At 37.7% G+C, this 12,537-nt stretch overlaps 1 protein-coding gene and 1 non-coding gene across 3 annotated transcripts; both read left to right on the forward strand.

Moving 5' to 3' along the window:
• Positions 1 to 2,693: 2,693 nt before the first annotated feature.
• Positions 2,694 to 12,029, forward strand: LOC116256085 (TOM1-like protein 9). Of its 2 annotated transcripts, none has more exons than XM_050078235.1 (10): positions 2,694 to 2,761; positions 4,820 to 4,898; positions 5,916 to 6,014; positions 6,098 to 6,211; positions 6,736 to 6,881; positions 8,013 to 8,094; positions 8,278 to 8,366; positions 8,556 to 8,741; positions 10,697 to 11,403; positions 11,540 to 12,029. In XM_050078235.1, exons 1-10 carry the CDS (start codon positions 2,739 to 2,741, stop codon positions 11,851 to 11,853), a joined length of 1,839 nt encoding a protein of 612 aa, XP_049934192.1. In that variant the 5' UTR covers positions 2,694 to 2,738; the 3' UTR covers positions 11,854 to 12,029. The 2 variants fall into 2 exon arrangements, with proteins under 2 accessions (XP_049934192.1, XP_031488114.1); XM_031632254.2 differs by lacking the exon at positions 2,694 to 2,761 and adding an exon at positions 3,027 to 3,525.
• Positions 12,030 to 12,203: 174 nt separating this feature from the next.
• Positions 12,204 to 12,303, forward strand: LOC116256948 (U6 spliceosomal RNA). The gene has a single exon (XR_004173267.1). It is a non-coding gene; the product is annotated as a U6 spliceosomal RNA (small nuclear RNA).
• Positions 12,304 to 12,537: the final 234 nt, after the last annotated feature.

The following is a 12,537-nucleotide window of genomic DNA, read 5'->3' on the forward strand; positions in this document are numbered from 1 at the left end:
GACTTTTATCATAACCTAGGCTATTTGAAAAAAGGAAAAGAAAGTTACTTGGGCTGTTTTTAACAATATAAAAAGGTTAGGTGCATTATCTATTATCACCAAATTCTCAAGTGAGTTTTCTGTGAATATTTTACAATATGGCATGCCTAACAAAATTTATTTTTAATTCAACCGTCCAAACAAGTCCTCGTCGTGAACTGCTTTCTATCATACAATTTCCTTTGTTCACTGTCTCATATGCATGGCCATAGATCTGAGAATGCCAAAATGGATAATATAAAGGCACGAGATTGACTACCCAGATGCCCTAAAAGTATGGATACTTTAATCCGTCCGTTGGTTTGTTCCAGCCAAGTTTCTCTAATTTATTGTTTTAGTGTATATTGCAGCGAAATTTAGATTGGCTGAGTACAGCGTTGTCAAATCAGTGGTGGAGATACATGGAGCTTGTGTGGGCCACCAGCCCACTAAAATTTTCATTGAAATGCTTAAAATTATAACATGATAACTCAAAAATTAGGTAAGGTGCCGTCACAGGTCTAGTGATTTAAAGTATCTATCAGCCATAGTCACAGAAAACGCAACGCGTTTTTTTTAAGTGATAAATTAAATGGCAGTTTGAAACTTAAAAAAACATATTTTAAAAAAAAAACATTAAAAACGAAAAAAACACATTTTTTCGATTTTTTCACTTTTTTTTGTTTTTTAATGTCAAACAGTTTTCTTTTTATTTTCTATTTTTTATTTGTTGCAAATCTACTTATCTTTTAATTATCTTTTAAAGTTTGTGTTATTAGTTTCTCATTTATTTTGTTTTTTCTTCATTTTTAGTTTTTTTATTTTTTTAAAAATCTATTGCATTTTTTTCAAATTCACCGTATTATACCAGAGAAAACCTTGCCGTTTAAAACTTCGATACGTTATTTGTGACTATGCGAGTCTCAGCTAAAAAAATCATGGCTTAGCTACTATGTTAAATTGTTATTAAAAGTTAGAGGTTAAGTTGGCAGTTCTTTGTCCTGACCCAAAATGTACTCGTCCTATTCTTTATACCACTTTAAACTTGAAGGAGGTAAACCCCGGTTACATGATGAGATGTTGAAATGAACTAGGGCTGGACCTAAATAAGAACTCACTTGGATATGGGTCTTCGCTCAATTATATTTAGTTAGAAAGAATGGATTCCAAACCCAAACCACATTGTTTAGATGGTGCTTAAAGCGTGTTTCCAAACTAGAAATTCAAAGAAAAGTTATTTGTTTCCCGGCCAAATCAAATACTTGAGAGACCATACGTTGGATAAATTTCTAATAGCGATGAATCTGGTTATGAAATTTAATCAATCTTCCATGTAAGACTACACTTTGATTTTCTTGAGGGGGTGTTCCATGGAAAAATAAGAATAAGTTATCATACAGTTCGGTGGTCGTAATTTTTCAAAGAAAACTCAAAGGTTATTGTGAGGATAAGATGAAATTTAAAAGGCATAAAAGATGTTAATGGAAAAAATGTATATAAAAAAAAAATTTCAGTGTTTGGCCCTGAATATAGTGTGGAAATTCTCTAATTAAAAAACACCTGAAATTTTTTTTCCAGTCGCCGATACTTTGACTGTTGATTTTAACATTTTGGTTTGGCTCATGCTTCATTGGGATCTACGGGATTCGGTCCAATAACACCTGGACCGGCAGATTCTTGCACTACTGAATAACTCCACAAAGTTCCACTAAGGAGATTGTCAGCAATGATTTCATAACCTTTTGAATTCCAGAATTGCTTTTTAAATGGAAAGCCATGCTATCTGACAGAAGCTTTCATTTTCACACGGTCTTCAATGGAAAACCGCGGATTTGTCTCAGAAATATAATAAACGTATGAATCAACAATTGTTTCATGAACTTCCTTGTAATTCTAGAAAGTTGGTTTCTTTCGTTTGACCAGTGATTCAACAGAGAAAACGCAGTCGGTGTCAGAAATCAGCCTGCATGTAAGACCGATCGTAGAAGAAAAGAAGAAGGGAAAGATCCAAAAGATCTTGTTGGTATACGGGTTTTGGATGGTATTCAAATAATAATTATTGGTTGTAATTCTTTCCAAACAGTATTAATGCCAACTATAGATATTGGTAGCATGATGCCTTGAGATTGAAGTCGGCTGGTCGTGGAGGTACCGTTACAGACATAATCTGAAGCATCTTGGTACTGTAGCTGATATACAAATGAATAAGAAATGATAAAGTTTCTTTGTCGTCTGTTCATGGAGTTGGGTGAGGTTGAGATTATCCTACGGCTTAAGCGAGAGCCGAAGCTTCTTCTTCTTCCCTTGCCAACAAGATTTATTAAAGCTACTTCAGTACCAAGGGGTGCGATATCCATATATTTCCACTTGTATGTAGGGACTCATCCTCTTTTTACTGCAAGAGCATTGCCGCATGGATCGAATTGGTGCGTCCGTTTGAACTATGCCCTTGTGATGTTACTAATTGCAAACTCGTGAACAAGTTTCAATCCATGTTTTCTCTGTAAAATGTGTTGCACATATCAAGGAATTCGCAAATATGAGACCGGAGTTTCATGTTTCGGGCAAAATTTCGGTCCCCAAATGAAAGATTCTCTGTTACATTCAGAAAAGGTAAACAAATAGAACCTAACGTGACCGATTCGTCCTCGAAGCGACGAAGCAGATCGGCTCAACCAAACCCAAAATGCTTTCTCCTCCATGAAGCAAGCCGTCACATCATGCGCGAGCTCCACAGAAAAAGGTTCTTTTCCATTCTTTAAGAAAAAGGAAGTTTCAATGTTCTCCACGAACGAATTGAAGAAGCTACCATTGTGCTCAATTATTCAATTTCCCATCTTTTCTCGTTCTCAAGAGAATGGTGAAAAACCAGGATATCGGTTTCTGTTCCCGAAGGTGATATCCCATTTTATCGACGCACATGCCCACACTGGTTACAAACGTATCCAGATACATCTGGGAAATATCTCAAAATTCACATAGGGCAGGAGAGAGAGGACACGTGGTCACGCGAAGAATTGACAGGCGGCCGCCGTCAATAGGCGGCGGTCAGCGCTGTAAAAATTAGTTAGTAGGAGAAAGCGCAGAGGAGAGAGTGAAAGAGAATTTGTGATTGCTTGTTTTGATGCGGCGCAGGCATAAGTGTGAACAAGAAAAAGGCAAAGCCTACATCTCCTCGATTCATTATCCCCACATAAATGATCATCTAATATCCATTTCTGAAAACAAAAGGAAAAGTAGGGACTCTCTCTCTCCCTCTCTTCCGACTTTGTCTGAAGCTGCAAAATCTCCATTCAGGCTAGCTATCCTAGGGTTTTAGTGTCAACCCAAGTCGTCGGATAACCGGTTCTCCCTTGCTCATAGAAGGGAAAATTCGTTTCATCGTCGTCTGGGAGGGGAGAGCGACATGGTGAATGCGCTGGTGGAGGGGGCGACGAGCGATATGCTCGTTGGTCCTGATTGGGCCTTGAACCTCGAGATCTGCGATATCCTTAACAACGACCCTGGGTACTGGTCTTCCCTTTTCTGAACACAGTTTCTTCTTTTAGTTTTCTTGGTGTGGTTCGTCTGTTTTCTTCGATGGTTGATTACTTGATATTGATAGTCGTATGTCGAACTTTTGTTACCGTTAGTTTGAATTTCTAGAATCAACTTTAACTATTTGGTCTTCCTATACTGTGAAGAATTGGAATCTGTTTTGGATGATTCATTGCGGAATTTCTGTTTTGAGTACTGCGTTCGTGCTGGGTTGTGGGGTGTCTTCAAAATTTTTTGTTCACGTCTGCCGTTATGTTGATTTTGAGAAAGACCCTTTGACATTTTCTTTAAATCACCTCAGGTTAGATTTTGTTTTTTCTTTCTGTTGTTTCCTTTTGGGGTTTGTTTGCAAGAAAGGCGCAGTTGCTTCATGTAAATTACTATATTGGCCTGATATGCACATGGAATTTATTATTTCGCTTTGACTTTTTTTTCCTTGTCAAGGCGAGGTCCATAAATAGTTGGTTTTGATGTTTCTCTACTGTGCCAAGGCAGTCAAGGTTGGTGGGTTATTGGAAACTACATTAAAGGTTATAGTAAAATTAAACTTCTTGTTGACAATATAACAAGTTAGTCATGACGATTAGAGATTGCACGGAATACGTGATGGTAATTCTATAAACAAACGAAGATGTTTCTGTGCCAAGTTCTAGCTTGTGAGCCTATTAAATTATTAATCCTACAGAGTGATAATGTGAAAGAAACTCTCTGTCCTAGTTCTTCTTCAGTTTTTAGAAGGTTTCATTTATATTTTCTTGATTTATGGTTATCTGTCTGAGACATTGTTTTTGTAAAGGTGAATTTGTGGTCCTCTTGATTGTTCTTGACTAGTAAAACTGTTTTGCAATAATGCGACAGCCAATGAAGTGTAGCCAGGCTTTAGTCATACTCATACCTCAGTAAGGAGGCAAAAGAGAGATCAGAGCAGTTTCATAGTAAATATTGAAATCTTGCAAAACTGTAAGTTTTAAAATGTTGGAAAAACATTAGAATTCAGTACATTATTTGTAAGTTAGCAATCAACAGCAAATAGGAATTTTAGGTGCTATTTTGATGCAAAATTAGGGCCGTAGTTTGAATTATCTGAACTAAACTATGATTTTGTTCAGACAAAAAGAGCAATATGAAATCATACAGAAAATGTCCATTGATTATTTCACCTTATAATCTGTTATGATCAATTTGGCACCAGGCCCCAAGTGTGAACTGTGCAGCTGGAGCTATCTATGATTCTGATAGTTCTCTGGATATGTTGTATGAACAGGCAAGCAAAGGATGTTGTAAAAGGACTTAAGAAACGCCTTGGAAGTAAAAATGCTAAAGTTCAGATTCTTTCCCTCATGGTAAGCATGTCATAAGCTTGTACCAGTTATCACTTCCATTAATGTCTATTCTGGTATGTAGTTCCAAGTCTAAGTATCCTATAGGGGCTGAAGAAAGGTTCGTTGCATTTTTTTCTTTTAAGATTTTCAATATGTTTTGTATGTATGGAGAACAATATAGTAGTCAAAATGGACTAATGGGTTATCTGTGCCATGTAGCAATGCATTTAATGATATCCTGATATCCTAGTTTAATTGCCATGTATTCTTCAAGTTATTTTTCCTTCAAAAAAAAAAAAAGAAACTTAGCAGTGATACATGCTAAATCATTTAACAATTATTTACTTATGGGGTTCTGGGTTGAGGGTTAAGTCACCATGTGTGGTTGGTGATGCCTATAGTGAAAACGTATATATTATGCAATTTTTCTTGTGATGTGCTGTACATGTGTGTTCACTATGGAAACTCAACCAATTGATTAAATTAATGGTGACCCTACTTTACAAAATTCAGTGAGTAAGGTCCCCACCTTCTTTCACTTTGAGAACTAAACAAATGCTTATTGTGCGTCAACTATCTACCATCTGAATGATTTTGTTAAGATTATAATATAGCTGTTATTCGCATCAGACAAGTATTTGCATTCTTAATATTTGCTTGAGTCGCCAAGTTGGTTGACGCTTTGTTCATTTTAGGCTCCACAGGTGAGTAGGTGAAATGTGTTCATGCCTAGAGGGGCTTGAAAGAGCTCCTATTTACATACATGGTATATCTTTGTGTTACTCAATATTCTAACGCATGCAGTGAGTGGAAAGTTATAATTTACTTTTCAGTTCTAGTGTCTCTAAACTCGTGACTTTTATGTTGAAAATTTACGCTTTATTAGTTTATTAGCTGTTGGGACTTGAGACTTCTTTCCAAAAATGTTTTTTTTTCCTGGATTTCTTTTGTACTTCTTTTATTAGGAAAGTTCACCACATGAATGCAAGTTATTACCTGCTTTACCTACATTTGCCTTACCGCTGCTGTGCATTACAGCTTCTCGAGATGTTGATGAAAAATTGTGGTGACGTTGTCCACATGCATGTAGCCGAGAGGGACGTTCTACACCAAATGGTGAAGATTGTTAGAAAAAGGGTAAATTGATTCTTGCACCAATTAGGCTATGCTCTATCCAGTGCTTGAAGCTTTCGGTTCTAACTTTCAATGTTTGTTTGCAGCCTGTTGGGCATGTCAGGGAGAAGATCTTGTCTCTTATTGACACCTGGCAAGAAGCTTTTGGTGGGCCAAGGGCAAGATATCCACAATATTATGCTGCATACCAAGAGTTATTGGTAGATATCATTTCCTTTTTGGTGAAAGATACACACACACACTCACCAAGTGGTTCATTGGACATGCATAGGAGTGATGTAAAAATTTTCATATATTTGATGGGATGCCTCACCTATTTGTATCGCACAGCATATAGCACATAAAGCAGCATAGCTTTTTCCCGTTTCTTCAAGAGCCTTTTCCAGTGTCTCCCAGAATAACATTGACAGTAGCTATTCATATATTAGTGACATACTAGTGGAATGCATTTATAAGATCTGGAACATTTAGCACTTTAGACACCCAAAAATCAGCAGCCTGAATCAGCTTCTAGATCTTTTAAAAATGAGAGTTAGTGAAATAATTCAAGTTGAAGCACCTTTGAGTAGTCAAGAATAAAAAAAATATATAAAGATTCAGAATATGAAAAATGCACATGCAACTATAGCTTCTTGAATGATCCCATGGCTTCCTTGGCCTGATTAACAAATGACAAATGTTTCATCTACATGCTTCTAGCACTTCACAGTTCATTTGTCTCCAGAGTGCAGGTGCTGTATTTCCACAAAGATCTGAGGGAGCTGCTCCCATATTCACTCCTCCTCAAACACAGCCTCTGTCAAGTTACACTCAATCCTTGACTGGCCCAGATTATCAGCGAGCAATCGGTTCAGAGTTTCCAACTTTGAGGTAGATGCAACTTATGTTTATGTGCGACATAAATTCCAGTGGATAAATTTGTAGCCTAGGATCTCATTCAATTCATAACACAACTGTTTTGATAATTTCACCCTTCTTTTTCAACCTTAGCAAAGTAGTGGGGTAAACTTAGGTTTTCCTGTGATTAGTTTATGTATTACTGTCTTGTAGATCTGTTCAATTTATGTTGCATTGTTCCGCTAGATGTACAAATATTGCATTTATGCTACTTTTTCAATTTATTTCTAGAAATGAAGTAAATATATAATCCTTAGGAGTTAGGAGTTGTTGCTATCACAGGGAGAGTTAGGGATGAGAAACACACAATCAGCGTACAGGGTCAGTTTAACTCATTAGATGCTTATTCATGGTTGCAATGTTTCCATAACCAGCAAGGGTTGTTTAACTTGTCTTGGCTCATATAAGCTCATTAATATATGTTGTTATATATATATTACATATTATACATCTCATTTTGTGTTACATGTAAGATACTCTATGTAATGTTCTGTGGAGTTCAGATGTCTTGTAAATTTTGTATGTATTTACTTTGCACATACATATATTTTTTCAAGATCAATTTTGATAGCTTTAAATGTCAGGTTTTGATCTACTTACAAGTTACAACAAACTGCTCGACTTGTTTATTATGTGTTTCTGTGCTATTTGTCAACAGTCTTCATTATTAATGAATCTGAAGAATAGCTGGACAATTGGTCCACTTACATGATAATGTTTGCAACTCAACTTTAGAATGGGCCGATTTGTCTTTCTCAACAGGATGCCTTCATTGACATAATTTTTTGTCAGAAAGAAAAATGATTTTTTTTTCTCTGTAGCTTTAATGTCCTTTTATTGGATGATAGTAGCTCTGTAACAGCTCACTCTTGATTTAACATAAATTTGAGTCAAACAATGTCAAGCTAGCTCTCTCATGATTTTAGGATCATCCTGACCTTGCCTAGGCATTGTCTCTTTCTTTTTCTGTCAATGTGTGCCAAGTTGTCATCTATAATCGTGATGAATTAGTTGAAAAATAGATTATCTGCATATGGTTGCACCTTTATGAACTGAATCTTTTATCCATTTTCCCTCCTCATTTTTTCTTTTTTCCTTTGTTAGCCTTACGGAAATCCAGAATGCTCGCGGTATAATGGATGTTCTTGCTGAAATGTTAAATGCTTTAGAGCCAGGAAATAAGGAGGTAATGTGGTCGACAAGCCAATCGTGTATTTTTAACTGTTCAATCTAGATTGTTTTTCTAATCTGGGAACTTTTTCAGCCCTCACAATTAGACATGTGCAATAACCATATTTTGAAATCTTTATATAAAGGATAAAAGTTGCTTTAGTTTTGCAGCTTGCTGAAATGCTGTTTTACTTTGCAGGCTCTCAAACAAGAGGTAATTGTAGACCTGGTTGAACAGTGTCGTTCTTATAAACAGAGAGTTGTTCAGCTTGTGAATACTACTACTTCGTAAGAATTTCAACTTCCTTATTGTATTATTAAAATAAATGTGTGTACTCAATTATTATATACAAACATGATTTGCAGAATTGCAATTATTAGTATTTGTGTAAATCTTGTTCCAATTTTCATCATGGACTGGGCTTCTGGGTTGTATGAATTGCAACTATTGCTGATGTTAATTGTTTTTATTCACAGGGACGAGGAATTGCTTTGTCAGGGCTTATCACTGAATGATGATTTGGATAGGCTTCTCTCTAAGCATGATGTAATTTCTTCAGGTACTTCTGTTCATCCTGAGACGCAAAAAACAACTTCAGCATTTTTAGGCATTGGTGATGGGTCAGGCGTCAGTAACACTAGTTCAGCAAAGATGGACAAGGGGTAATATGATACTTCTTGAATTTCAGTCTTTTCCAGCTTTTTGATGATGCAGTGCTATGGTCTTCTCTTTGCCTTGTTATTGTATCCGGTGATTTAATGGCACGTGATGAAATGATTTTTTAGGGCCATTCATGTGCATGAACAATGTGCACTTAGCCATGAGTTCATGACTTTGAATAGTGTCTTTGTTGCATCCTGGTCAGGTCAATGACCAAGTCCATCGGGATCCAAGTTTTTTTGTCAATTCTGAGCAGTTGTTTGCATGCCTTGAAATGAGGATTCCCGTAAACCTTGAATGAGGATTCCCATAAACCTATCTCTATTATTATCCAGTCACTTACTTTGATTTAGCTGAACTTAAATTGATTACTAGTCTGTCTGCTTAATATTCTCCGTTGCTTTTGAAACCTAAGTTCAAGAGATTATCATCAATTTCGCAATCTTGAGTTGTAGATACACTGTTTTCGGATCATTCTACCTATACATATCTATTTGGTCGTCAACCTGATAACCCATAAGTTCATGACATACTTACAACATACTTATTTGACAATGTTGCATTTTCGGCTGAGTACCTGAAATCCTGACTAGTCCAGCTAGTTGATTGAATCAGTTATGAACTGGCTTCTGTTGCCCAACCAGCAACTGGTTGATCAAAGTAGTCAACCAGTCAGCCTAGTTATTTGTCAGGCAACTAATCCATGACCATATATATATATATATATATATATATATATATATATATATATTGGGAAGGTTAATTCGTGAAACCACGTATTTGTGATTGGCATGTGTGTTGCGGAGCTTTGCAACGCGCACGTTCCATGTGTGTGGTGCACACAGCCAAAAAGTGGCTGTAGGAATCCACATCTTCTTTATATATATATGTGGGTGTTTGTCTATATATATATAGTCGATCAACATGGACTGAGTGAAGCTGCATAGTCTTTTCATGGTCTTGAATAAACTGAGTCCAACTTCCAATTTGGACAACTTAGTTGATAACTGTGTCATGGCTGTTGTAACTTAGATCGACTCTTGCTAAGGACAGACATGAGGGTGATAGACAGTGGCTCAACCTCAGGGCTTCTTTATGAAAAGTTCACTGATGTTACACAGCGGAGCACCCTATAAATCTAGATTGTAAGAAACAGCCTTGTCATCTTATGATTCAATTATATAAAAGAATATAATTATCTATTCACCTAAACAAACTAGCAGGCCCTCTAGGCAAACTGTGTGCAGTGTCATTTCATATTGAAACAATGGCCATCATTCTTTGGAGAATTGGATTTTACAAGTTTTTGCCGTTCATCTCTTAGGGCTGTTTTGGTCTTGTCCTTGTGTTTTCAGCTTATTTCTGGGTTAGCATTTGAGGTCTTAGTACAATTTAAAGATGCACCTACTGTTTAGAATGTTTCTTAATGCAGATAAATTGTTAACTAAAATAGGTGATATGCAGTTTTGAAATCTGAACTTAAAATATAGGAACCTCTAGTATATAGTAGAAGAAATCTTCAAATCCCCACTTTTTGTTGCTTTTGCAAAAGGTGGAGATTTGTTGCCGTATGGAGATAATGATTGTTTAAGTCATTGTCATCTAAATTTTAGTCCAACAGGAATGGCAAGGATTTTTGCTAAAAATTTGGGGAGTGCAAATAAAACTTTAAACCAAAACCTTGTGCAGCAGGTAGCCTTGCAAATCCGAGTCATATACAAGGCCAAGAATAGTATTTTAGTTATTAGATGAGCCTGCCAACCCAATCTAAGTTACAATTACTGCAGCTTTTTTTAAAAAAAATTGCTTCTGATTTATTTCACAAAACGTGTGCCTCAGAAGTAGGCCAAAATGTTGCATGCGAGTTTTTAGACTGTCCTGTTTTCCTTCTAAGTTTATGTACATTCAAGCTGAATATTGCATGCTGCAGTTTTAGAAGTGATACTGTTCAGTGTAGGTCCTCGTCAAGCAGCTCTGCAAATCAACCTCCCATGCAGCAGCTACTGTTACCTGCACCACCAGCTGCAGCCACAGCTCCTAGTCCCGTTATCGATCCTAAGATGGACCTTCTAAGTGGTGACGACTACCAATCACCTTCCAGCAATGATATCCGAGCTCTAGTTCCTGTTGGTGAACCATCTGCGCTTGCCTCCCGGCCCCAGCCTCAGTTGTCACAGGACTTGATTGTGCTTTCGGAACCATTTGCTCAGGATTCACCTACTACCACTTCCCTTGATTCCCAGATGAATGTACCAACATCACAGACATCCCAGGTTCAGAATCTGTCACAAACACCACCACAGCAGCAACAATCACAGCCTATATTTTATCCAAATGAAAGTCTTTCCTATGTTGTGGGACCTCAGCAACAGCAGATGCAGCATACCCTCTACTCAAATGGAGTTGTCCCCCTGGCCACACAGTCACTGCAGCAGATAGAGCCTACAGTATATTCAAATGGAGCTTTCCCAACAATGGGAGCACCTCAACAGATGCAGGCACAGATGCAGCGTGCTGTATATCCAAATGGGGGTCTGCCAAACATTGGAGCACCCCAGTATGATCAGGCGGTTTACTTACAAAGGGTGAATGTAAATCAAATCCATCCTGCGTGGAGCACGCAGTTTGCAAACTTGAGCCCGCATCAGCAGAATGCCTTTTATGGTATGATAAGTGTCTTTCTGTTTTGATAGAAATTCGAGGATTCCATCTGTTTCCAACTTTTTAGTTTTGCCATCCTACAAAGCAGATGATGTGTGCTTATGCCTCATTGATTTACTCCTTTTGTCCAATTTCACAGGCGCCCCACAGAGGCTTCCTCCTGCACCCTGGGATGTCCAGCCCATCCAGACTCAATCTATGGCCTTTGCTTCTATCCAGCAGCCAGGGGTGCAGTTTCCTGACCAGAGGACTGCATACTACTTTGCAACAGCGCAGGACTTATCTCAAAGGGCACGTGGTCTTTCTCTCCAAGATAATAGATACGTGAGTCCTTACCAGACTTCTGAATCTTACTTGCAGCCCAAGAATCAAGCTAAGCCTGAGGACAAACTCTTTGGTGATCTCGTAAACATTGCAAAGACAAAATCCAAACCCTCTGCTTCCGTCAGTTGACAAGAAAGCTCATGTTACTTTTGAATGATACGCAGCTTCTAGTTCCTGGTTCTAGTGGCCTATTGTGTCTTCCATTCATATGTCCACTTATTGCAGCGATGTATATTCTTTCCCATCTACTCTACTAAAATTGTAGTAACGATTCCTTGTAAAATAAGAGTGCGGTTTTTGTTTCATTTCGTCGAGTTGGTTTCTGGACTTTGTTTTGTTCTAGTGTATAGTTGAGTGCAGCCAAGCCTCTTTTTCCACTTGATGTAATTTTTGGTCTAGGCGTGAACTTCCATCACTAGCATTAGTGTCTCAAAAGTTTCAAGCAGGACGATGACCTGCCCTTCAAATATGGAACTTAGGTCTCTTTGGAGACATCTTATAAAATTGAGACGATACTAAGAGAAAATTAGCATGACCCTTGCATAAGGATGACACAAATATGAAAGTTACAAGAGTTACACAGGAGCCAACGTTGACGTTGATGCGGAATAGGTACGAAGGAGGCAATCTGGATGCCGCCTCATTAACTTTTATGGCTTTGAAGACGGAGGGAGACGGTTCGGCCAAGCACACCTAGATTCGGCCTGGCAACTTCTAGCATGAACAGAAGCACCACTCCGTCTGGCAGGCTCAAACCGTACAAGAGATGGTGATGTGCGAGCTATATATATTACATAGGGGGAGAGGGAGAGA

Source organism: Nymphaea colorata, chromosome 6, assembly GCF_008831285.2.
Source record: "Nymphaea colorata isolate Beijing-Zhang1983 chromosome 6, ASM883128v2, whole genome shotgun sequence".
NCBI classification, from domain to species: domain Eukaryota; kingdom Viridiplantae; phylum Streptophyta; class Magnoliopsida; order Nymphaeales; family Nymphaeaceae; genus Nymphaea; species Nymphaea colorata.

Coding starts and splice junctions, on each gene's coding strand:
- LOC116256085 (XM_031632254.2), top strand. CDS start 3,425: ATGGTGAATGCGCTGGTGGAGGGGGCGACGAGCGATATGCTCGTTGGT. Junction 4,899..5,915: donor TTCAGATTCTTTCCCTCATG/GTAAGCATGTCA, acceptor TGTGCATTACAG/CTTCTCGAGATGTTGATGAA. Junction 11,404..11,539: donor TCAGCAGAATGCCTTTTATG/GTATGATAAGTG, acceptor CCAATTTCACAG/GCGCCCCACAGAGGCTTCCT.